The sequence below is a fragment of the Ursus arctos genome, chromosome Y (assembly GCF_023065955.2).
Source record: "Ursus arctos isolate Adak ecotype North America chromosome Y, UrsArc2.0, whole genome shotgun sequence".
Taxonomy (NCBI): Eukaryota; Metazoa; Chordata; class Mammalia; order Carnivora; family Ursidae; genus Ursus; species Ursus arctos.
The window spans coordinates 27,374,382-27,400,870 of NC_079874.1; the positions used below are offsets into that span (position 1 = coordinate 27,374,382).

Consider the following 26,489-nt stretch of genomic DNA (forward strand, 5'->3'; position numbering starts at 1 on the left):
TCATTTAATTAGCTATATTTGCAAGGAAAAATACAGCAACAACTTATTGAAAAAGAACAAAAGGATGAAAAATTATATATACATAGTACATTAAAGGTGATATCTAATTATGTTTCTGGGTCACACACTGCTATCTACAATTAATTCAAAATTGCGGTTGGGCAAATAATTTCTGTCAAAATCTCAGTGGGTGATTTTTTTTTCCTTCAGTTGACAAGCTCATTTGAAAATTCGTGTGGAAAGGCAGAATATCTAGAATAAACAAACTGTCTTGAAAAAGCAGGAGAGGGGCGCCTGGGTGGCACAGCGGTTAAGCGTCTGCCTTCAGCTCAGGGCGTGATCCCGGCGTTATGGGATCGAGTCCCACATCAGGCTCCTCCGCTATGGGCCTGCTTCTTCCTCTGCCACTCCCCCTGCTTGTGTTCCCTCTCTCGCTGGCTGTCTCTATCTCTGTCGATAAATAAATAAAATCTTAAAAAAAAAAAAAAAAGGAAAAGCAGGAGAAAGTTGGAGAGCTTCTCCTTCCCGTTTTAAAGCATAGTGTAAAGCTATGGTCATCAGGACAGTTGGGGCCTCCTGTGGATAGAAATGCAGGATGGAATATAAGTAAAAGAGTCCAGAAATAAATAGAGTCCTGAATTTATAGTTAACCGGCTTTCAGCAATGGTGTGTCTCAAGAATTTAATGAGGGAGAAGTTAATGTTGCAGTCAAGGGTGCTGAAACAATGGGATATTCAGAGGCAAACAGTGAATTTCAAACCTACCGTCACATCATACGCTGGAAGTAACTCAATAAAAGGTGTTAAGAACTACAACTCTTAAGTGTTTAGGAAAGAGCATAAGAGAAAATCTTCAGGGTCTTGGGTTAGGCAAGGAGTTCTTAAGATGTGATATGAAAAGCACAAGCGCTGAAAGAAAATTGATAAAATCGACCTCGTCCAAATTAAAAACCAACTTTTGCACTTCAAAAGACACCATTGATAAAACCAAAAGAGAAGCCCAGATTTGGGCTGGGAGAAAAGATTTGCAGGTCATATTTCTTGGAAAAGACCTGCATCTGAAAAAATACACAGAACACTTACAATCCAGTAATAGGGGACAAAGAACCCAAATTTTTTTTTTTAAAGATTTTATTTATTTATTCGACAGAGATAGAGACAGCCAGCAAGAGAGGGAACACAAGCAGGGGGAGTGGGAGAGAAAGAAGCAGGCTCATAGTGGAGGAGCCTGATGTGGGGCTCGATCCCGCAATGCTGGGATCACGCCCTGAGCCGAAGGCAGACGTCCAACCACTGTGCCACCCAGGCGCCCCAAAGAACCCAATTTTAAAGACGGGCAAAATATTTGAGCAGGCATCCCACCAAAGAAGATGTTACGTGAGAAGATGCTGGACATCGTACGTCATTAGTAGGCTGCAGACCAGAAGCACAAGGAGACGCCATTTTACACCCTTTAGGATGGCTATCCCCAAAACGATAACCTAAGGCTCGGCTACAGGACACAGAAACTGGGACCCATAGTCAGGCTGATGGAAATGCACCATGACGCGGGAGATTGGGAACATGGTCTGGCAGTTTCTTAAAGCACCAGTTTGCCCTGTAAGATAGCAATCCCACTCCTAGATATCTACCCAAGAGCCGGGGAAACACATATGCCAACAAAAACTTTGTCCCCAAGTGTTTATAGCAGCATTATTCCTAAGAGCCGCCAAATGAAAACAGTACAAATGGCCATCAACTGATGGATAGAAAAAACAAAATTTGGTGTGTCCCTACAGTGGAGTATTATCCATGCATACAGAAGAATGGAGAACTGACCCCTGCTATAGCATGCACGACTTTCGAAACATCACGCCAAGTGAAGGAAAGCAGACACGAAAGACGACACATGATTTCTTTTATACAAAACACTGGCAAATCTTGAAAGACAGTAGATTAACAAGACTGAGGATAGGAACATGGAACCTACAGTTGGATAGTCTTTTTGGAATTGATGAAAATGTTCTAAATGTGTATTATGCCGATGGCTACACAACTGCATGAAAAAGCCCTTGAATGTTATGCTTTGATGAGTTCATTTTATCGTATGTAAATCATACATCAGTAAAGCTCTTACAAATCCCACTTTGGCTAATGGAGATAGTTGGTAAGGAATCAAAGAGGCAGGAGGTTATCCTGGATTGCTACTTTATCAATGGAACTACGTTATGGAAATGTGAAAGCATTACTCATCTTGAGAACTTTCCTCTCTCTGTTGGGGAGGGTTCACCAAGCGCTGCGTCTCTTCCAGCCCGAGATGAATTTTAGATCACTCCCGTTTTGTGCCCTGACAGTGAGCCTGAAGGCACGGAGAGGTGGGTCTTAGGAGAGGGTTCTGGCATTTCAGTCCCCGGACGCCTGGCTTGCAGAACGGCCTTTGGGCTTACGCCAGGACACAGGACCCAGAGCGCAAGAGAAAAGAGATTCCGAACGAGAATATTCAGAAAGGGGCAAGATTACAAGAACAGGCTCCTGGGAAGGGTGAAGTGCAGGTGTGGGGTCTTCATTAAAGAATGCCTTCTCCATGTTGAGCACATGTGTTCTGGATGCTGCGTTAGAACAAGAGGAAGACAAACACGAACACATTTGGTTGGAAGGAATCTGCTGAATCAGGGAGCACATTCGCACTCCTCTGGCTTTTGACTGCACCTTAATTTTTTTTTTTCTTTTTAAATCAAAGAAGTGACCTGTTTCTATAGAAGCTTATAAAATCTTCTTCCATGAATGAATGGATTTTTTTTTTTTTTTTGAAACGAGAGGACTTGTTTTGTAAGACAGTTTTGCGTATTCACATAGTGCACTTTAAGAAAGGCATCCCTTTTGGGCTCCTGTACACAATTTCATCACAAATTCAAGTCCATGAGTTAGCTTTGAGATAGGTTCTATACTGATAAACCCTGAGAAAAACAACCCAAAGACGGTCAAGCTCATTTGGTTTTTTTTTAAGTTTTTTTCTTTTAGGTATTTCAATGCAGTAGGATTGTTGGATATAAATAGATTTTGATATCAAGCCAGTGACTATAAGAGCTTGACGTAGCAATGCCATGATACTTTCTAAGGGATTGGAAGTGAATGTGTTGTAAGAACAGGTGGGTTCCGACAAGACTCAACTCTACTTTTAGGTAGATGAGGTGGTAGCCTGGAGTTTCAAGGGGTCCCAGACATCTCTTTGTAGCTGTCTTCAATGACCTTATATTGGTCACTTGAAATTATCTACAGTGGGAATAGTTAAGCCTCAAAAATCAACAAAGAGGATTTCCTAGCCACCCACCCAGGTGTGCTTGCTGAGAAGTGTTGAACCGCATAAAATGGACCATAGATAAACCATAACTGACCTACAAAAACAGCATCTTCTTAATTTTGGTTTTGAAGCATGAAGAGTTCCTTTGAGTTATGTAGGACTTCAGGAAGAATGTCATTCAGGCACTTTTGAAGTTACTGGGTCTGGGATACGCATTCCCCCAGGGCCATGTCTGTCTATAAAAGAAGCCAATTGAGCTAATTAACCAAACAATTCGAGCAATATGAAATGTTTTAGCGTGTCGTATCTGGAAAATGGGAAAAACCAAAATGGTGCACTGCATACAGAATTCATAAGAGAGTGACTTTTGGTGTCATTGAGGGATGCCCCCATCTCCCCATATTTTGTCTCCATGGAGATTCTTAGGTAACTTACGTGTTCCAGGTCATCAAGGTAGGTGACTTTATTTATTTACCTTAAATTCAATGAGCAATGACACCAAAGTAACATTTGATAAGTTTTTCAAACACAGGGAACAGGATGTATAATGTTTTCTCTTTTCTTAAGAAAACCTTATTGAAAATGGTAGTTGTGGTGTTGTTTTCTTTTTATACTAAACAGGATCAAGTACTGGGTAGTAGCTCTGTAGCCACTGGTGAGAGGTGACTGTCATGATTTAAATTAACTAACAAATTGACATTTCTGATTTGTATTTGAAATGCTCTGTTTTAAGTTCTTCTGCATGTGAATGTGAATTTTAAGTATTTTTATTGAAAGTCCTTCCGTGTTTATTGTGTAAATGTGTTTTCTCTTACATTATGGAATGTCCTAACAAAAGTGTATTGGAGACATTTCATGAATTAATGGAGATTATCACATGTTAAAATTAGAGGAACATTAAATACTTCATATTCATTTCTTTTAAGAATGTGGGAAATCCTTTTTAATAATTTAATTTTCTTTTTTTCAAACTCACATTAGCTCTTTTTTTTTTTTTGCAGTACTATCATTTTAACCCCCAAACTGCATTTTCACAGGATAGAGAATATTTTTTCAAGTAACATTTTGAATTTGTTCTTCTTGACATCTTTATGTTTTTATGCATTTTGCATTGCCCTATTTCATTTTTTTGAAATCCAAATGTAACAACTCTCAACTTTTTGTGTGACACTTTTTTTTTTTCTTTTACTGGGTAGTATCTCTCTCTCTTCTGATTTTTTTGCAAACCTGTTGTTTTTGAATTCTCTTTTTTCCCTTTATTTTCCTTCTCAATATGACCCCAGGAGCCAACACAAAGAAAAACGCAGATGATATAACCAGTAATGACCGTGGTGAAGATGAAGGTATTTTTTGTTTTTTCAAAGCTCGACCCTGATGCATGGTTTTATATCTCTCTTTCTGTATTTTTTTTTTAATTTCAATCTCTTTTTCCTCCCCTTCTCTGAAATGAGTACACTTCCGTGTGCTTCTTTATTTTCTTCTTGTTTGGAAACCACTGTCCCTTTTAGTCCCAAGGACCCTGTACATGAATGCTAACTATCTGAGAAGTATAAACATTTCTAAATATGAAGTGGGTAAAAAAAAAATGTTATTTATGAGGAAGCCCATCTTTTTCTTTTTCTTTTTCCTTTTTTTTTTTTTTCTCTTTCTTTTTTTGGCTTGGTCATAAGAAGAGAAAATGAAATTTTAGAACATGCATGTATATGTTCTTTTCTTCCTTCCAAAGGTTATTTTGTAAGTTATGTTGTATTTTGGAACTTTGGTCTTCTTGATTCCTTCTCAAGTTGCCAAACTCTGAGACACCTTCGTACAACTTTTTAGGTGTCTGGCATTTTCGCTTTTGTTTGTTTCTTTTTCTTTTTTTTAAGCATACGGATTTAAAAATAGGTTTCAAAGAATCTTCTCTGGCTCACAGTGAAATACATGAAAAAGTGTTTTAATGAGATGTTGTTTCTCAGGGAGCTGCTGTTTAGCGGCATTTAAAGGGGGAAAAAAACACCAGGGATAGTGTAGATCTCAAAACAAAACCAAAAAGGTCAGACACCCTAGATCTATGCCTTTTCCTTTTCTCACCCTGGCTAGTTTGAGAACGTTTTTCACCTCCACCCCTCAAATGTTTGGTTGCTATGGAAGGTTGCTTCTTGAAGGATCCGACGTTACTTGATAAATTAGCCACCAGAAGTAAATTCATGTTTTTGAAAAGATGGAAGACCGTGGCCTCTGAGCGAGAAGGAACACAAGGTATCCCGATGCCTTCAGCAGAACCCATAGTTTCAAAGAAACGAGACGTCCCAAGTATGTAGCTGTGCAGGCTGCATAGGGGGGTGAGAAGCATCATTCTCCCATCCCAGGAGCAAAATGCACGGACCTCCATTCATCTACCACAGGTGATGAAGGCCCTTGAAGAACTTTTGGGTTTGGGGCTGACAGGCAATGTGAGGCACAGAAGTGGCTGGTGAGTTCTTGCCGCCAGGCAGCGAGAAATCCCCGACAGCCTCCCGTCTCTAGTCTGTAGCTTGTGTTGCTGGCTTTCACTTCTTTTCTGATCAACTGTGCTTCGAGAAGTTTGGCCGATGTTGCTTTCATGCCTGCTTCTCTTCACATTGTTATTATTTTTATTGTTATTCCCCTGTGTTCATAGGGCTGTCCCCACCTCTGATGTCTGTCTGCCAGATCTTTTCTGATGGCCTTAGAAAGCGTATCCTGTACCTGAGTCGCCAGCTGACCTCGCCTCTGCAGAGGGCCCCAAATGCCTGCAGTTTTACCAGCATTCAAAAACGTATTAAAACAAACATTTTTTTAATTTTAAAAAAATTCTATCAGACCATGTAAAAAGAAGAAGAAATGTATTAAAACAAAACCTGGGGGCGCCTGGGTGGCACAGCGGTTAAGCGTCTGCCTTCGGCTCAGGGCGTGATCCCGGCGTTATGGGATCGAGCCCCACATCAGGCTCTTCTGCTATGAGCCTGCTTCTTCCTCTCCCACTCCCCCTGCTTGTGTTCCCTCTTTCGCTGGCTGTCTCTCTCTGTCAAATAAATAAAATCTTTAAAAAAAAAAAAAAAAAAAAAAAACCTGAAACCTTTCCTTTGTTCTGTTGTACCAGCCAGGAAGATAATTTGCCTCTTGTTCTGTATCTCTTATTAGTGCATTTCCATTTGATTCTTAGGATCTGTTTTCCCAGTGCTCGCAATGCAACTTCCTTTTTAAATTTTTTTCTTTTTTATTTTTTTTTTAAGATTTTATTTATTTGACAGAGAGACAGCCAGCGAGAGAGGGAACACAAGCAGGGGGAGTGGGAGAGGAAGAAGTAGGCTCCCAGCAGAGGAGCCTGACGGGGGGCTCGATCCCAGAACGTCGGGATCATGCCCTGAGCCGAAGGCAGACAGTTAACGACTGCGCTACCCAGGCGCCCCTCGCAATGCAACTTTCTTACCATAAAATGTCCCCTAATTTTCATTGAATAGCAAGAACTTGTGATTTCTTTTTTCTCTTTCTTTCTTTCTTTCTTTCTTTCTTTCTTTCTTTCTTTCTTTTACTTTGTATTAATAGGACATCTTGTTATTACTTTCTCAAGTTCATGAGAACTTTGTTCAATGTGTTTGGAAAGCTTAGAGATACTAGCCTAGCATTTTCTCCAAGGAAACCCCTTCCAACAGTCCTCAAAAATCTCTATTTCTTCCTTTTCTTCTGCGGAGTAGCCAACACCTGTACTGGGAAAATAAATGAGGACAAATCCACTCGGTCAGGATCCAGAGAGAGAGAGAGAGAGGAGTAGATCATGCAAAATGCCACACCCTTCCAGACAACCGTGTCTTTCAAATTTCCCCATAGCGTATGATGCATAGATGATGGATAAAGGATTTTTGCCGTATATTTGAATTTTATTTGAGAAAATAAGATCTGTTCTGCTATCTACTCAGAATCTGCAGAGCCATGGGGCTGTGATACTCTTTTCTGTACTTGACTGTGACCAGTGGGTTTCTCGAGCCTTCTGCATGCCTTAGTGATGAGGCAGCCAATGAACGTGTTTTGACATCGTGATCATAATTCATTTTATTTGCAGCCACCATCTACATGATAGTGGTTCATTCCCTTAAGATTCCTTCCTGATATTTCAAAAGTGTCTTGGTAAACTAGGAGAAAAAAAAATCTGATTGATAAAAAGGTGAAAATAAATGTACATTTGGGTTTCTTTTGATAACATACAGATATTTACACACACGTGTGTGTATTATCTATAGATACATGGAGATTCAGAAGTAATTATCATTGAGATCAGTCTTCTTAAACATTCAATATAAGCGTAAGGACTGATTAAACAGGTGATGTAACCAATAACTTTTTTAGAAAGCAGTTTCCACAAATGGACACATGGTCTCCTAATTCCTGTGCTCACAGACCATTGCAGAACATTGTTCGTACATCACTGCTCAGTAAAGCAACAAAGGAATGATGAAGGGTACCCATTGGTTGCACGTCATAATGGGAGTTTCTAGTCCCTGTGAAAATATGTAGCATTTCACAAATTCCACCTTGAGCCCAGAGTCTCGTGTCATTTTTATTATGTGGCTTCATGTGTTTTGTTAGTTAAGTGTCTTCAGCTGTGACTGCAGTCATGAACGGGAACAAGGGCATTGGCTTGGGCATCTTGTGCTTTCTTTCTGACAGTTCTCGTTTCTGTTCAGTTGATAATTTTTCACCCTTTCTTTGTCTCTGTCATCATCTGTCCCGTATTGAGCGTTTACAGTCTCACCGCTAGTCTCGTGTGTTCATCGTGAGGTTGAAAATGAATCTGTAAGCTCACCTTTGAATAGAGAGGGCAGTAATAGTAAAGATCAATGACCGTTTTGAAGTTGATTTCACACTTACTTAGAGGTTGAAAACATCATGCCATGTGCTTTTTCAATAGCTCAGCTTTTAAGACTTGAGCCCTGTTTAGGAAATAAGTATTTCATCTAAATTCTCTCTATTTTCGTGTTTTAGATACATACAGCAATGTACATATGCATTCATACGACCTCAAATGTCTGTATGCTTCTCCAAATACCATTTCTAGGACTAGAAAATATTATCCCATTGACCATTTTGCTTAAGGCAGTCTGATCAAGGTGTATATAATGCAAAAAGAGACAGCTGTTGATTCCGGTCAAAGCAGGGAAAAGTAGTCCTTGTCCCTTGCCCTTAGCCTCCATTAATCAGTGTGATTTTTTATTGTGTCTCCTTACTTGACTTTTTTTTCCAGACATCCATGATCAGAACAGTAAGAAGCCGGTAATGGTCTATATCCACGGCGGGTCTTATATGGAGGGCACTGGCAATATGATAGACGGGAGCGTTCTGGCAAGCTACGGCAATGTCATCGTGATAACCATTAACTACCGGCTGGGAATTCTGGGTAAGTGATTGCGTCGTGTCAGCGTTGCACCACACGCAGTGACAAACGGGCACTGCTTTTCGTCGTGTGGGGACTGGCTGATTTGAGCTGCGCTACTCCGATGCATAGAAAGTTCTGCTTCTCTGGGCTCCCTGGACGGTACAAGAGATGTTTGTTTACGTACACCCTCTGTTTGCAGTGGTTAATTCTTGAATTGTATTCCAGGGAACCCCCATCCTTCCTCAAACAAAGGCAGACTCCAAGGTCGCCAGAGCAAAAGGAAACTTTATTTAAAGCCCTCTTCTTTCTTTGGGCCGCGACAATACTCTGTGAGGCCACACAGCTCTGTAGAGCGAACACATTTGCTGATGGGTGATGCTTTGGTAACAGGTGACGATAGCCAGAGACATGGGCTTTCTTCTGTGGTTAAATGGGTGTGTTACTTAGCTTCTTCTGTGTTGGAAAATGTTTCACCTAATTCCTGCACTGATTATCTCTGTGTGTTGGACCCCTGCTGTGGGGTCACAATGACCATTGTATTTCCACACAATGGAGCTTGGCTCTTGGTTGAATTTTTGCAACGGTTTATGATTTCTCATAAAAGGATGCTGGCTAAGCCCATGGAAGTCCACCAGGGTGGCTCTCCACGGTTTTGATGTTCCTCCGTTTTTCCCCAGCGGGGAGCTTAGAGAAAAAAAAATATTTTTGGCAGGGGGCAATATTTTCAGATTTACCTTCTTTTGCCGTTTTGTCTGCTTATTGTATGCTTTATGATGGATATTCCTAGGTGTAGGTAAAAACGTTCGTTTTCAACACAACAATGCATTAAGATGGTACTGAAAATTGAGTCTTTCCCAGTGTGATTCTGCAGAGGGCAACGTGTATGTTGCAGTGTCGTTACAGTAAAATAAAAACTAAAGTGTATAATGGAGCTCTGTGAAACAAAACATACAGCTGAGAACGTTCTCTCCAAATACGCAAACATTAGCAAGAATATTTTATTTTCGCCTTGATGTTTTAATTTTATTTTGAACATTTTTTTTTTCATTAACATGTAAAACATTCACCTGTGAGAGACCCCTGGCACAGGGTGACTGGTAGAAATGCATTTCTAATTTAGAAATGCAAATCGCCCACAGATGTTTTGCAAAGTTTTGCCTTTTGGAGCATCGATAAAGCCCTAGAAATTCCCTGTTGAGTGTTTTGTTTTTGTTTTTGTTTTGTTTTACTTTAAAGGAAATGCAAAGCATTAGCATCAAGAGCCCACTCACTTTGTGATTTTGTTTCTTTTTCTTTTTTTCATAGGTCTTATGAGGCAGGTCTTTGTAGAATCATTTTAGTTAATTTCACATAGCCCTGTTTGCGCGCATGTCTCTCCATTTTTCAGCGGCTCTGGCTAGTCCCTTTGGCCACTAGTGCTTGAAACAGGAAATCGTGTTTCTTGATCTTTTACAAAAGGTCCATTCTAACAAAGAGGTGGAGAGAGGAAACAACGTGTCGGAGCACTGCACGGAGCCTTTTCAAAGAGGGCAGTGTGTGGGGCCGTGTGTGGCATCATCCCACAGACGAGGAGCTCTGGGCTCTGTTTTCTGAATGAAGCAATGGACGTTGGGCAAGTTCTTGCTTTGGTGGGGTAACAAAATGTTCTCTTGCGTGCTTGATCTGTTGATGTTCCTTAAAAGGTTAGATTTCAAAGGAAATTGATTTTCCCCCTGTCAGGCCGAGCTTTCTTTCTTTTTTTTTTTGAAGATTTTATTTTATTTATTCGACAGAGATAGAGACAGCCAGCGAGAGAGGGAACACAAGCAGGGGGAGTGGGAGAGGAAGAAGCAGGCTCATAGCGGAAGAGCCTGATGTGGGGCTCGATCCCATAACACCGGGATCACGCCCTGAGCCGAAGGCAGACGCTTAACCGCTGTGCCACCCAGGCGCCCCAGGCCGAGCTTTCTTATGCACCTTTACATGGAGAGCTCTTACCAATTTGGCCAGTTTGTGAAATGATGTGCAGATCTGGAAAATGCTGTGGAGTTGTTGCACACACAAACACATACACACAATATACATGCACATATATGCACACATATATAAATCCATGCATGTATATAAATCTATGCACATATATACATATAGATCATTTAAGCAAATGCTGTAGGCATTGGGCATATCAATCACATATATAATTTAAGAAAAGAAGTTTGCTTTTGAAATTTTTCTCATTGAAAAATTTTAAGTCTACCTTTTGCAACCGGAGAGTTAAAAAAGAAATCGTGGTACATAACAGAACTGTGATGGGTGACCAAGAAATCAAAGAATCAATTTAGCATTTCTATGCCAGTCTATTTACATTCCGCGAATGAAGTACTGTAGAGGCGCTAAGAACACCACAGACCCCCTTTTATTTGCCGGGGTGAAATGTGCCAACTTTGCTGATTACACACGGTGGTGGAGATTTTCAAATGTGACTTCGTTTATCTCCATCACAGATCTCGTATGTGCTCACATCCTCTTGAAAGCCGTCCCCGGCTCGCGGTTTAGCTTCCAGGAAGTCGCTATTTCGAGTCTGGAGAAATATTTTTAGACCACGGGGATCCAGATATTTAAAAAGATGATCAAATAAAATGGCTCAAGCCGCGTGGCGACGAACATTCTAATTAGTGCTTTTGATACAAGTAGATATGTTTTGAGCACAACGTGGAAATATTGAGTTTCTTCTTCAAAACGTCATTAGTGCATAAATGCTCTTTTCCTGTCTAAGAAATGGAAAAATATTGCTGGATATCATTATTTTTATGGAGCGATAAACGCTGTTTTCCCACTCAAGAGAGAGGGTTAACAAGAAGCATTATGATACAAGGAGGAGGCTGGTACATGGAGTGAACATAGATCTCAGAACGAGGCAGAAGTGAACGGGCATCTTCCCCCAACCCCGTGTCTGAGCTGTGATGTTCAGAATGACAACGAATTTCACCAGAGTCTCTGTAGAAGGCTGTAGCATTCTCCCCCTTGCAAGGTGATTGTGTGACGTTTCACAGCCCAGAACCGGCGTCCAGGACCCCCCATCACTTTGTAATTTCCATGCTTACTAACATCGCTGGACAACATATTAATATCATTGTTGAGCCAGTCGCAGCTGGCCAAGTATGTAATGGCTGATCTCTATCAAACACCGTCCTCTAAGCAGAGCCTTAATTCAAAAAGATAATTATATAAGACCCTTGTCCTAGAAATGAGAGAATCTTCACGTTTGCTTTTTGAAATAGGAATGTTTTCTTTAATCAGAACTGGGTGACACAGTCTTGCTGGCCATCAACCCTATAGTTTACTGGCTGGTCTGTGATGGTTGAGAGTTGTTCACATGCTGTTGACAAACGGGGATCGTCCCAGGCAAACTGGGCTGTGTCATCCTAGCTATAAGGTAATTAATTAAGCCTGCATTAAGTCTAGTGATCAAACTGGTGTTCCATTTATTTTCAGAGAAGGTGCTCTTTTATAAACATATTTCCTCTTTGTTCTGCTCTACACCTTGGTCATTAGGAAGGCATCGATGTCCAACACCTGACTTCCATCAAACCTACCTCTTATTTATTTATTGGTTTGTGACAACTGTCCAAAGGCCTTTGACATAAAACAGAAATCCCCTCTCTCATGTTTTCTGATAGAAATACCTGGAATTTATTTATGGGTGGCTCGTGCTTCTCCTTTCCCTCATTGATTGTCTCCCATTTGCCTTTACATCTTGACTTGGTTACTTCCGCCTCCATTCAAATGTTCATTTTCGTTCACCTCCCATGGACTTACTGCCTTTTTGGTTACCCTGCCATGGGACGCCTCCTGCATGCTTTACAGTATTTTTGCTTTGGAAAGGTCTGGCCTCTGTGCATTGGCAGCAGACTCATGGAGAGCCCGCAGTGTGGCCAGCCCTGGATTGCAATAGCTGTTCACTTAATCCTGGCAAACCTCCTTGCAGGGGTTCGCTTACTTTATTTACAAAGAAACAAAGGCTGAGAGGTGATAGGAATGCCTCCCAGTGGGTTATTATTTGCTCATTCATTATTAGGGTGCTCAGGGCGATGGTGGTATCCACCCCCGCAACACCATTGTCTCACGCCTGTTGTCCGTTCTTTGCCTGTCTGCTGCGCGTGGCCCATCGTGGAGTCAACACCACTGAGCCAGATGGTGACTTCAACACATTTCTCACCTGACGGGTATCTTGTGGTCTTAAGAAACGTTGCCCGTGGATTTATATAACTGACTTTTCCCAGGATTCCAAAGCAGTACCAGAAACACCTGATTGTTTTTCAGGTGTTGTAGCTATTCTGGCATTTTTGTCTCGGGGAAGGTTGTGTCGGAGGGATCCCGAAGTTGTCTTTAAGGTCAGTGATTGCGTCCTTTCGCTTTGGTGCGGTGATGTCAAACCGCACAGAGACGGTTTGAAGTAAAGGGAGTGTACTTGCAGCGGAGGAGAGAGCAGGGGGATTACAAGTCATGTGACAAGAGCCGTACACGTGCTGCAATGGCGTGTTCACCCTCGCGGGTCTGGTCCCCTTTGTGGGGTCTTGGTCTCCATCTGAAGTGGAGGGTGGCTGGGTGGCATTTGGAAGCAGCTCTCTGACGTCAACCAGAGGAGTCTCACTCTTACGCGTTTGCTCTGTTGGTGTTGCACGTCAGATTCTATACAGGAGTCTGCCAATCATTGGAGCACACGACTGACGGGTTCCTGTAACGTAAAGAGCTGTGATCTCAGTTGCATATGGTGTGTGTTGTGCACACGCGTTTTTCCTCCGCGACGGTTTGGTGGGTCCCCATCACTTGCTCCATGCACCTCTGTTGGACACCGTCGAGGTGCTCTGCAGAGCAGATGTCCATCCCTCTTTCTTTGGGAGTTAAAGATGTCCGCTATTTGCTAAGTGCTGTGTTTTATTGTTTTCTTAGACCCTTTGTTGTCTTTTCACTGTTTTTATGTATCATTAAGGATTTTGTTTTGAATTACAAATGGAACCCATTTTATTAATCAAATCAAGAGTTCGTAAGTGAACACGTATAAAGGGAAAAAATAATAATTTCTTCCTTCAAGGATCTGCACGTCTTGACGCTACCCACCTAACTCCCATTATGGTTCCTCTCCTTACAGGTTTGCCCTGATTTGATTTCCTACTGGAAGAGTTGCATTTATTTAACTTATTTAAAAGATTTCTATTTATTTATTTATTTTGACAGAGACAGAGAGAGCATGAGCAGAGGGGAGGGGCAGAGGGAGAGGGACAAGCGGACTCCTTGCTAAGCAGGGAGCCAGACACGGGGCTCCATCCCAGGGCTCTGAGATCATAACCTGAGCCAAAGGCAGACACTTCACCAACTTAGCTCTTCAGGTGCCCCTAGAGTTGCATATAAAATGCAGTTGAACGTTCAATGGGTAGAGCGGAAAGGTGAAGTATTGCATTTAGGGAAAAACAAGCAATAGTAGAGAAGTCAAGGAATATGGGAGAAATGGCAGGAAATGGGATCCAGAGGCAAGAGGAATAGTGCGGGAGCACGCAAAACCAGGATATTGAAAGTCGGCGGTGGAAAGGATGGGAACCCTTGGCGTAATGTCCTCTGTGGTGGGTGGCAGAGGTGATCAGCCCTCCTGGAAACAGGCTCTGGGTCCCCTGCTGTGCTGGGCTGGGAGTTGGCAGAGGGGAAGACTCTCCAGAAACAGTCATAACACGCATGCATTGTGCAAGGGAGCACTGTCTTGCAAAAAAGGAAAAAACAAGAAATGTGTCTGCCCAAAATATGTTGTCTTTCATCGTCTTCTTCATCAGTAGGTTTCTGTGCATTTAAGAGTCACTTGGAAACACCGTAATCTGGTCTTTGTTGTTCCTGGTATGGAACGTGAACTCTGGGAGTGGACAAGTTCATGGTCCAGGTCTGTCCTTGGTGGCCATGGGCTTGGACTTTCCTCATCTGCCTCCTGGTGGCTGAAAACACCCACTGCATTGATTTGATTTATTCAGCAAGTAAGATGCATCGTTCAGGATTCAAGTTCTGTCTTGGGACTTCAGAGGAGCCTGGGAACAAACACGGAAACCAATGCAGTGGGGTAAAGACTCTGTAATGGGGAGGGGGGCCTTCATGGAAACATGGACATACACAACGAAGCAAAGAGGCTCCCTCTTGTTCGGAGGCAACGGGGGTCCATGTCTACAGCCAGTAGAGAACCCCAGGGATACAAAGCGGTGTTTTGGGGTGAAGAAAGTCATGGTGCGGAGAAGTTAGAACCCAAGACTTTTTTCTTTTAATCTCAAGTGCACGGAACCATTGACCAGCCTGTGCCATGCTGTGGAGAATCTCTTGATCCCTTATGAATGATTAGAGTTTCCTAAAGGAAGGTGGCATTTTATTTTTATGGACATCGCTGTTTTGGGAAATCACAATGTTGGGACACACTTGATAGAAGGATCTATTAATACATAATTTCCAGTTAACTAATTACAGAGCACCACGTAAGCTCGAGTTACCAGTCACACAGGATACACCTTCAAAACTGTCCTTTGCTGGGAATGCTTGCATTCAGAACAGAGTCTCTCCAGATTATTAATTCGAAAAGAAGCCATGTTCTTTCTTTTGCATGTTTTTTTCTCTTCTCTTCTCACCCAGTGTATGAACAGCTGATTGTCTTGAGTTGTTTGAGGTCAGGTGGTTGCAAGGTGCAAATTCGAACTGACTGTCTTAGAAAGAAAAAATGTAACTCGGAAGTGACAGCTACTTTGCACATTTAGAAATATAAATGTATTTCTCAAATAAAATTGCCTTATAACATATTGATCAGGTATATTGTATCTAATGCTTAAAGTACTGTCTCCTTTATTTAAAAAAATAACAGCTTTTTTGACTAAAGTGTGCAATTTCCAGTATAAAAAAAATCAGAAATATTTTAGAACATTCCATGTAACCATACTTCAGTGTGGCATGCATTGGATGCAGATGAGCTCAAGTCTATGCAGGTAAATCAATTGCAAGTCTCTGGAGATTCTGTTAATGATTCGAGATTGTATGCACTGACTTTCATTGCATTCAGCACCATGGCTTTCATTATAGGTTCAGACGTTACAGAGGGAAGGCTGTGTCCTGTGAAATGGGTACAGCCGTAAACAGGTGGGTAGCAGAAACACATTATAAAGACACACGTTTTAGTATAGACATACGTCTGACCGGAGAAACACCATCAATTCTACTCAGTATAACTAAGATTTATAGCCAAATCGAGAGAACAGTTTTGGAATAAGGAAATGTTGCAGTTTGGACTGAGGAATGATTCCTATCATTCAAAGTGACCCCCTGCCCCTTTACTAAAATATCCTGATAATGGTGTAGACGACCCCATTGCTCTTTATTCTTAGAGAACTGCCATAGTTTTCTGGACCTCTGAATACCTTTTCCCTTCATTGCTCTCTCTGTGTCCTCCTTAAGCATCACTTTAAACCATTTCAAAATAACACTCGTGCTTTTGTACGGCAGTTCTTCATGAAAAGCATGCGCAGATGTCCCATCTTTCCAGATAAGCATTCGGAGCGAATGGCCACCTACCTCATCACTCCTACTTCTCATTTTTCCGTGCTCTTGATTTTTTACATTCTACTGTGTCTGTTTCATCCCCGTATCTTGCCGTTAACCCATTTCCTCCTTTTAAATCATGTTTCATCAAAACTGTTCTCTGGAGGACCACTCAGGGTCATAAGTATTTCCTATGGCCCTCCAAATACTCCTCATGGCTTTTCACACTCCCTCATCTCTCTTAATCTTCTTGTAAATAACCCACTGGGCTTGTCTGCACTCGAATCTTCTCATCTGTGTCCTTTCTTTAAAACACTGTGCCCCACGTGCACCTTTAAAGTATATAATTCAGTGGCCTTTTGTATATTTGCAGGGTGGCACCACCACAGACCCTACCTAAGTTTTGAACATCATCGTCCCTCCAAAAACAAACCCAGCACCTACTCCTCCCAACTCCCAAAGACTTAGACCATCCCTAATATCCCACCTCGACACCTTTGCCTTTCCTGGACATTTTCATATAAACAGAATCACACACTGTGTGGTCTCCGCGTCTGACTCCGTTCACTGAGTCAGACGCGGTTTTCAACATTCATCCGTGCGCCTGTAAGGACTTTGTTATGTTTCGATGGCCAAAGAATAATCCATTGTATGGATAGGAGGCACTTGGTGTATCCATCCATCTTTGATGGGTATTTTGATTGTCTCACTTTTTTGGGTATTACGCATCATGGTGCCTTGGATGTTCACGTGCAAGTTTTTGCGTGACTGTAGGTCTGTGTCTCTCTTATGTATATGCCGAGGGGTACAGTGTTTTCCCCCACTTTCCTGACGGTACCTTTGAAGCACAAGTGTATTGTAATTCTGAGGCACTTTCATTTATGTGTTTTTTCTTTCGTTGGCTTTTGCTCTTTGTCTTGTGTATAAAGAGTCTGCCTGAGCCGAGGTGACGCCAATTTACTTTTGTATTTTTTTCTAAGAGTTGTGTAGTTTTAGGTCTTATTTTCGACCTGCTCCATTTTGACTCAATGTTTTAAACTATCATCATGTGCTTTTTGTCCTGTTTTCTATCGACACAATACATCACAGGAGGCAGTGTTTGAATATTAAACGAAATGTGCCTCCTGGAATAAACCCCACTTGGTCCCAGTGAATAATCCTTTGTATATGTTGCTGGATTTGGTTTGCTAGTATTTTTTTTTTCTAGAGGACTTTTCCATCTCTATTCATAAAAAAGATGAATCTCTAGATGTGTTTTCTGATGATGCATTTGCCAGCTTCTGGTATCAGGGGACTAGTCTCCTCACAGAATGAGTGGGAAGTGTCCCCTTCGCTTCCATGGTTCTCAAGCGAGTGTGAAGGGTTGGTGTTAATGCTCCTTTAAACAATGGGTAGGATTCACCAGTGAAGCCATCTGGGCCTGGGATTTTCTTGGAGGCACATTTTCTTGTCGTTACTGATTCACTTTCTCGGCTCGTTCTGTTCAGATTTTGTCAACCGTCCTTGGAGCTCATTTGTTGTCAGATATCCACGTGGAAGGTGACGGCACTCCTGGGCATATCTCTCTCATGACATTGTCCCTACACATTTCATTTCCATCATCCTACCCATCCACACCATAGTTCCACCGGAAATTGCAAAACTAGAACTTTCAACGGAAAAGGTTCCATATTGCTCCTAACACTGACCACAAAGAGGGGAACTTTCACTCACCTTTGTGACTCTCTCGTTCTACTCGTGGATCTGAAAACTTAGGTCATTGGCTTCACATGGCCACAGCTCTGCAAAATGACTTTCATCGCCCAAACAGCCTGGCCACCTTCCATCCCAGCATCTCGCAAGCCTGGTGCTGTCACACCAGCCTACCCACAGCATAGCCCCTCTGGCGTCCTCCGCTGTCAGCCTTGTCTAATCATTGAACTCACCTGATGTATGGATGCAAGAGTGGCTGAAGTGTACCTAGGATAGACCACTCTGCAAATGTCTACAGATATGGACTCGTTTCAACCAATGTTAGCAGGACGGGGGATTTGATCCGATATCGCAGGCTTGGAAATCTAAATTTGTGAGCTAGGCAGAAGTTGATACATCTATCAGGGGAAGACCAGCACTGATGAAGCCGCAATGAGGATTTATTCAGTGACCATGAGGCGTAAAACTGTAACTATCAAAAAGAGTTGATAGGGCATCCTTCAGCTGGCAAGCAAACTTCACAAGGTGTTATAGTGATGGCCCTGAATTTAAACTTTAAAAAAATGAAAGAGGGTGAAAGAGAGCTATATGTCTATAACTTAAGTGATAACATACTTTTTCCTGTTCTTACAAAGATAGCTTTGCCAGGAAAAATACAATAGTGTGTTTCATTCATTCATTCTTTCACTCAAGAAATATATATTGAAGTCCTGCTGTTTTCCACCTGGTGCCTTCCATTGGGAATAGGGTCGTGAACAAAAAAGACAACAAAAGTCCCTGAGCATATGACATTTTTATTACCGTGAGGGAAAAATAAAGACCAGACACATCTCATCAAAGGCACAGTCTTATACAATATGGCGAGTGCTATGGATACATATTTAGCATGGAAGGCTGCTAGATTGGCTTCCGTTTCATCATTTTCATCCCTCTGCTCAACTTTGTTATATTTTGTTTCCATTTGTTCATAGAGTAGGCTTATTTCCCTTCATCTTACATCCTGGGGAAGGACGTGGCCTCTTATGCTGGTATATTAGTGATGTCATGTTTCTAAACTATTGGTTCGGTACTATTGACATTTTGGACTGATGTTCTTTTGGTGTGGGGCGTGTGTGTTGTGCCCTGTGGGATGTGAGCAGCGTACCTGGCCTCTACCGGTCCCTGCTCGGTGTCCCCTCGTGAGAAGGAGCTGAGATGCAGGCATCCACAAGGCTGAGAACCACCTGTTCTCGGGTAGTTCCCCTCTCTGAGAACAGAGGGTCACACTGGCGTGATGCTCCCTGTCCCTCAATGAATTTTGAACCGTGAAATTCACACTCCGGTGTATATGGCTTTGTTTCTTCCCAGGCGTCATGTCGACTTCCTGTGAGCGAGGTCTAAGCTCCGTGAGGGCTGGGGTCATAGCTCATATTGTCTTTTGTCTTCAGAGTGTCTACCGGATCATAAACACCTTCTGGACGATTAGCTGTTGTAGCGTGTTCGACTCCAAATTGCAAAGTAGAAGCTAATTGACCAAGGACAGAATCTATTTTCTTGAACAATTTTTTTTTTTTTGCAGTATGGGTGAACTCCTGGTTGTCAAAATCTGTGAATGCCTAATTTTATGTAAACCGTATTTATTTCCACGTCTTACATTTGGCAGCTGTTCCTTTTTCACAGATACTGAAAAGTTCCATTTTCCTCGAAACATCTACTTATGCTGGTGTCGTGAGTTCATGATTTATCTTCATAACGTGTGGCTTAGCTTGAAGAGAGACAATTTATACGTGTGGCAAGCACGTGATCTTGAATTGAAACCTAAGGTTTGCAAAAAACATCTTAAAATCTGCAAATCTTTATATTTTTATCAGGTTTTGATAGTTATAAAAACAAACCAAAACAATAGAGCTCTTATTAGAGATTTTCTTTCTTTGGCTCTTTCCAGGGGTATTTTAAACGATGATGGTAAGCAAGACAATGATTGTGATTTTTCCAAAGGCAGTCTTCATTTTTTGCAAATGGCTGGCAAGTCTCTTAGATGATCCTAAAATCTCATGGGACTCCTGGGTGGTTTAGTTGGTGAAGCGTCTGCCTTCGGCTCAGACCATGATCCCAGAGTCCTGGGATCGAGTCCCACATTGGGACTTCTCCCTCTGCCTGCTGCTCCCCCTGCTTGTACATGCTCTCTCTCTGACAAATAAATACATCTTTAAAAAAAAAAAATCTTGATATATTAGTTTTCTAGGGCATCCATAACAAATTACCACAACAGAAGTCTATTCTCCCCCAGTCCTGGAGACTAGAAATCTGAGATTCACATGGGGCAGGGCTGCTGAAATCCAGGCGGGGCAGGGATGTGCTCCCTCTGGAGGCTCCAGGGGAGGGTCCTTCCTGCCTCTTCCAGCTTTTGGGAACTCTGAGCATCGCTATGGCTATGTTCCTCCCATCTCTGCCTCTGTCTTCACATAGCTTCTCCTCTATGTCTGTGTCTCTCTTCTTCTTATCAAGAAACCAGTCATTGGACTTAGGACCCACCTAAATCCAGGATGGTTTCATCTTAAGATCTGTAATGACATCTACAAAGACCCATTTGCAGATAAGGTGTCTTTCTGAGGCTCCAAGTAGGCATGAATTTTTGAAGGACACTATTCAACCCATGTACTTAACTTTCTCAAATGGGTCATTGTTGTGATTTCCATGTGTGTGGGTACAAGGATGTCCAGTGTTTCCATCCACGTGTTGGGGTATCACTGGGCTCAGGATGAAACCTGGTCTTTCACTCACTAGACCATGTTCATAGAAGACCCTAGGACTTTCTGTGACTTCACCTCCTTCTTGTGTCCTCTTGGCTTTCAAATGTAGTCACGCAGTACCAAGAAGTTTGTTTTCTGAACCTTTAAAACTTCCCCCACTAGTTTTAAAAGCAACAAAAGCATTTTTCTCTGTTAGCTACAAAACTCATGCCTTTGTTCCAACAACGGGTAGGGCTATATCTCACATTTTCATCTAAAATTCCAAAGCTATAAATATAAAGTGAAACTATCACTTTGCTATATTCTTTCCACCTTTTCTCTATTATAAAATCCAATTACAAATGCTCCTTAATGCCCTGTCTGGGAATTGCAAGTTGGCCACTTGCCATCTCCAAATGCAGGTCCTAAAAAATTAACATACAAGATTAATACCGGTTTTTAAAAAGGAACTTATTCAAATCCATCTGAAGTTTTAAAGTGAGTCATGGACTTTTAATGAAACCGATGGCCTTCTTATAATGCCTCCTGATTTCTTTTCAAATCAATCACTTTATGCATCACCCTTGAGAGCAGCTTTGGTGTGCCTGAATCAGGATTGGTGAGGGTGATGTTCTTTATTTTGTATTTTCACTCTTGTCCCACGTTACTATGAAGAGATGAGTTAACACTCTTGTCTGGTTTTAAACAGGTGAGTGATGGTGGTGTTCCTTACACACAAGTCTTAAGCAGGTCTTATGGCAGGAGCTGGCGCCCCGTGCCTGATTCACGGATGCCACGTGGCCTTCACCATTGGAAGGACCTATACTCTGATGGCATCTGGCTTAGGTGGTGGTGGGATGCAGGATAGCATGAACAGAGATGCCTAGACCCTGTGAGCCCAGTACTCACACAGGGGGTGATTTTTTTCCCTGAAAAAATAGTATCTTCTTATTGATTCACTAGCAGAGAGCATTTGGCCAGTGAAAATGAAATCAGTCCATTATAGGGAATTCTTAGGCTTTATTTTTTATTTCCTAGAAAGTTAAAGCAGAGAATCCTGCTTTAGATTGCTCGTAGTTTCTGATACTACTAACCCTGTTCATTAAAATTCTTTCTTCCTTTATTAATTTACATGGAGAACCTCTTTACTCTGAGAGATGTTTTTCCCTGTTTCATTGAGATATAATTGATCTATAACTTTGTAACAGCTTCGAGTATGCAACACGATATACTGTAACACATGTAGGCATACAACATGATACATTGTAACCACTTCGGCATGTAAAACATGTTGCATTGTAACCATTTAGGCATGCAAGACATGATACATTGTAACAGCTTTAGGTGTATAGCGTGATGGTTTGATGTATGTGTATATTGTGAAATGATCACCAGGTCAGTTCAGTTAACATCACCTCATATAGTTACAATTCCTTACCTCTTGTGATGAGAATTTTTAAAAAGGTTTTTTTTTTTTAAGATTTTATTTATTTATTTGACAGAGACAGTGAGAGAGGGAACACAAGCAAGGGGAGTGTGAAAGGGAGAAGCAGTCTCCCTCCTGAGCAGGGAGCCCGATGTGGGGCTTGATCCCAGGACCCTGGGATCATGTCCTGAGCCAAAGGCAAACAATTAATGGCTGAGCCACCCAGGCGCCCCTAAAAAGGTTTTATTTATTTATTTGAGAGAGACAAAGAATGAGTAAGGGAAGGGGCAGAGGGAGAAGCAGACTCCCTACTGAGCAGGGAGCCTGATGTGAGACTCGATCCCAGGACCGCAGCACCATAAGCCAAAGGCAGACACCTCACTGACTGAGCCACCGAGATGCCCCTTGTGATGAGCGTTTTTAAGATGCACTATTGTGACATAAGCCTCAGTGCAAGTATAAATTCAGAGAGTGTTACTTACCTGCGTTCACATGAACAGTACAAATATGATTGATAATTAACGATTAGAAATTACTAGTTCTTGAATTTGCAGTGCGCTTTCTGTTTAACTGTTAAAGATATCGCTGGTGTGCCAAGCTAGCAATGCTTGCCTTTTGTAATTTATCCTGAGCCCAGCCTTTGAAGTTCAAATTTGGGAACCTTCCTCTCCTTCCTTGAGAAATGGAGATTTTTAGCAACTCAAGATGAGTAATCGCTACATTGACGTAGCAAAAAAAAAAAAAAAAAAAAAAAAAACTGTGATATTCATAGTCTACAAAAACTACAATCAGAAGTTGGTAGAAGCCCCATCCTACCACCCAGTTCTACCATCAGTTCTGTTGGATGGTAGGTAGCGTCGTGGAGTCCTGGGGACTTACTGAGCCGCGGGGTCATGTGTTGGAGTGCTGGATCATGGAGGAGACCCAGGAGGGGTCTAACGGGAGGGGGCAGCAAGCAGGAACCACTCCCTGGGGCTCCTGGCAGCAGCAGTCACCAGCCAGCAGAGGAGCGGGGCAGCACTCAGCACAGCGTCACTGGGGCTCTGCAGTCTTACCTGTACGTTCCAGGTAAGATTATAGATACTCCAGCTGTCCTTATGCTTGTGGATTTCTTTTACTGAGCACATGACCTGGCCCCTCCTTATCCACACTTACCACTATCATGGATGTTTTACTTCTTCATTCTCTGTCCCGTTTGAATAACCAGCCATGGGATCCCTTTGGGATTGCACCTCCCGTGCAAATCCCCATGGAACTTCAAATGCGAGAGGAAACGTGATAGACGGAAAACACAGGTGTAGTGCTTGTGAGTCAGAGGTCTGCCTCCTGATAACAGAGGGCAGATATGAGGGTGCCTGAGCTCGGGGCTGAAGCCGGCTGAAACAGGGACCTCGGACTCACCGCTGAATTGGACAGTTTAACGTGGTTAATTTTATGTTATGTGAATGTCACCACAATACAAGAGAAATTAAGTCCAAAGCTGGCTGAAGTCCTCCCTGAGCTCCCCTCTTTAAGCTTTCCTAAAAGGAGCCCAGTTCGAGAGCAGTTCTTCAAAGGAACATAGAAACAACCAAACAGCGAACAGAACAGGTCGAGACACACCGCAACATCCTGAAATGCAAATAATTAATAGTAATAATAATAATAAATAACAAAAGAAACTGGCCCCAAGGACCTCTTTTTTCCTTTCTGATACATTCAGAGGTGTTTCATCATGAGATTAAACAGGGCCTTTTTCAACGCCACTGTCTCAATTTGAGTTGCTAATTGAATTTCTATGCTTTTGACAAGGTAAAGACCTAATTTAAAGAAATTCCTTTAAAACTGCAAACTAGAAATGAGAGACTTTGGGGCGCCTGGGTGGCTCAGTGGGTTAAGGTCTGCCTTCAGTTCAGGTCATTATCCCAGGATCCTGGGATCAAGCCCCACATCAGGTTCCCTGCTCAGCGGGGAGCCTACTTCTCCCTCTCCCTCCCCGTGTTTGCGCACTCTTTCTCGCAAATAAAAAAAGAAAGTCTTAAAAAAAAAAGAAAAGAATGAGAGACTTTTATCTATATGCTCTTCTCTGTTCCTATTTATTCCTTTAGGTATTTATTCAACAATCACATGTTGCAAGTATGCCATTGACAGGGCCCTGGGCTCACACATGCATATTTTATTTTGTATTTACATCTACTTTGTTAGCAAGTGTGGCTTTACTTTGTGGAATCATTACATTTACATTTAAATGGAAACCACTCTGAGTTTGAAAAAAAAAATTGAACACATTATTATGTGAATTTAACATCATTCATCTTCTGACTTCTTGAAAATCACCAAAACCAACCCATCAACTTTAATTGCATACATTGGTGACTTTTTACTCTTGCTAAAGTAATGATTTTATTTTATTTTTTAAAGGTTTATTTATTTTAGAGAGAGCAGGGGGAGGGGCAGAGGGAGAGAGAGTCTCCCCACATGGGGCTCAATCTCATGATCCTGAGATCATGACCTGAGCCGAAATCAAGAGTCAGATGTGCTAACGACTGAGCCCCCTGGGTGACCCTAAAGTAATGATTTTAAATATTTACTGATATGCATCAATTGAATACCTGTTGCTCTTTTTGGGGGGAGGGTAAAGCACAGTGGTGTCTTAAGTGATTATTTTAAATGAGGGATTATTCTTTAAGGAAAAGCATCTTCAGTTTCTGTTTCAGTAGTCAACATGTCATTTCTGTTTTTATTATAATTAGTTAAAAATGATGACTTCTAACAAAGAGAAGGCAAAGTTAAACTTGCTAGCCGTTAATTAATGCTGTACTCTGTCTAGTTACAAAGCCGCGGCTAAGCCCCACGTGGACGCAAAGTGGATGAAACAGCACCGGATTCAAATAAAATCTGTTTGGAAAGTGGACTTGTTTTCAGAATGATGAACGTCATCCTAGAATCAGTTTTGGCCTGAGTTTTCCACTTCTTCTTAGTTCAGTCTTCATAAACCCTGCATTATTCCATCCAGCCAAATGCCGACATGGTACTTACTCTTCCTTGGATTGTCATACGGTTTGGGACTCTTGGTGAGTGGGTGGTTTTCAGCAGCGGCGTCCTCCTTGGACTCTTAGATTTAGTGCTGAGACTTAGTCTCATGTATTCAGTTGCTTCTCAAACTATTAGAAATTTTTGCCTCTGACTTTTCTTTCCCTGCATGACAGTGAGACAAGAAGGTGGCCCTGTTCCCATCCCTTAGAGCCCACTTATTTTCCCATCATTACTAACCTATGCACTTGAGAACCATGCAAGGACCCTTCCCCACCCCTTGTTGCTGGGTGCTGGGGACCTCAAAGAGCTGCGTGCCAGACTGTAAATGTTCCTTGCTTAGGGAGACAGAGAGCACCACAGGGACATGGATCACCATTTCAAAAGTCTCTATAATATCTAGAACTCTTTTTTTTTTTTTTTTTTCTGTAGGCTCCATCCCCAACGTGGGGCTTGAACTCATAACCCAAAGATCAAGAGCTGCATGCTCTATGGACTGAAGTAGCCAGGCACCCCCATATATCTACGACTCTTGGCACAATAATGTGTGCCTTGTGACTTCAAGGCCCAAGACATGTGTTTATCTACCCATTTCTTGGAGGAATGCATTTTGGTTGCAAATACAGCACAACAGGATACCATATATTGAAAGCACATTTATAGGATCTCGTCAGACCTTCGTCTTGGAGTTTTCTATAAAGCACTTGCAAAGTATTTATTTTTTAAAGACAGCAAAACATTTTACAGGTAGCCTGAAGGTAAAACATAATTTAAAAAGGGAGTTATATTATTATATTGGGCTATGTGAACCTGATTAGCCTTGAAACTTCTTTTTTTTTTTTTTTAAAGATTTTATTTATTTATTTGACAGAGATAGAGACAGCCAGCGAGAGAGGGAACACAAGCAGGGGGAGTGGGAGAGGAAGAAGCAGGCTCATAGCGGAGGAGCCTGACATGGGGCTCGATCCCAGAACGCCGGGATCACACCCTGAGCCGGACGCAGACGCTTAACTGCTGTGCCACCCAGGCGCCCCAGCCTTGAAACTTCTCACCCTAGATCCAAATGTCATTTTTTGCCCAACTGGAACCCCAGCCTGACAGTGGTTACATGGCAATATGCATGTGATAGCCTGCAATTTAAATCTCTAAACATCTAGTTAAATTCTGACACCTCATCTTGGTGGGGCTCCATTTATCACTAACGCGTTGTATTCATCCAACTCAAGACTTTTCTGGTTTGAAAACCAGCTCATGCTGAGCCAGGAGGAAAGAGCAAATCAGTGCCACTTCCTGTTAAGTGGTCAAAAAAGAAAAGCGTGCCTTTGCCTACTTTTACTTTCTTATTTGTTTCTCTACCCTTCGTATCAAATGTAACGTTGTTTTCATGTCCTCAGGATAATTTGTACTCCTCTGAAGAGGAGCCCTCTATGTGTGAAGCATACTTTTGCTTTCATCTAAA

At 42.0% G+C, this 26,489-nt stretch overlaps 1 protein-coding gene across 3 annotated transcripts in view; it reads left to right on the forward strand.

The window, feature by feature from the left end:
* Positions 1-26,489, forward strand: part of LOC113240765 (neuroligin-4, X-linked) — a 299,732-nt gene that overhangs the window by 174,635 nt on the left and 98,608 nt on the right. For 2 of the 3 annotated variants that reach the window (XM_044391884.3, XM_048213642.2), the window contains exon 5: positions 8,522-8,674. In XM_044391884.3, the coding sequence (XP_044247819.2) occupies positions 8,522-8,674 (153 nt within the window). Of the gene's footprint in view, positions 1-4,562; positions 4,623-8,521; positions 8,675-26,489 lie in introns of all 3 variants that reach the window. The other variant, XM_057315707.1, reaches the window with a different exon arrangement.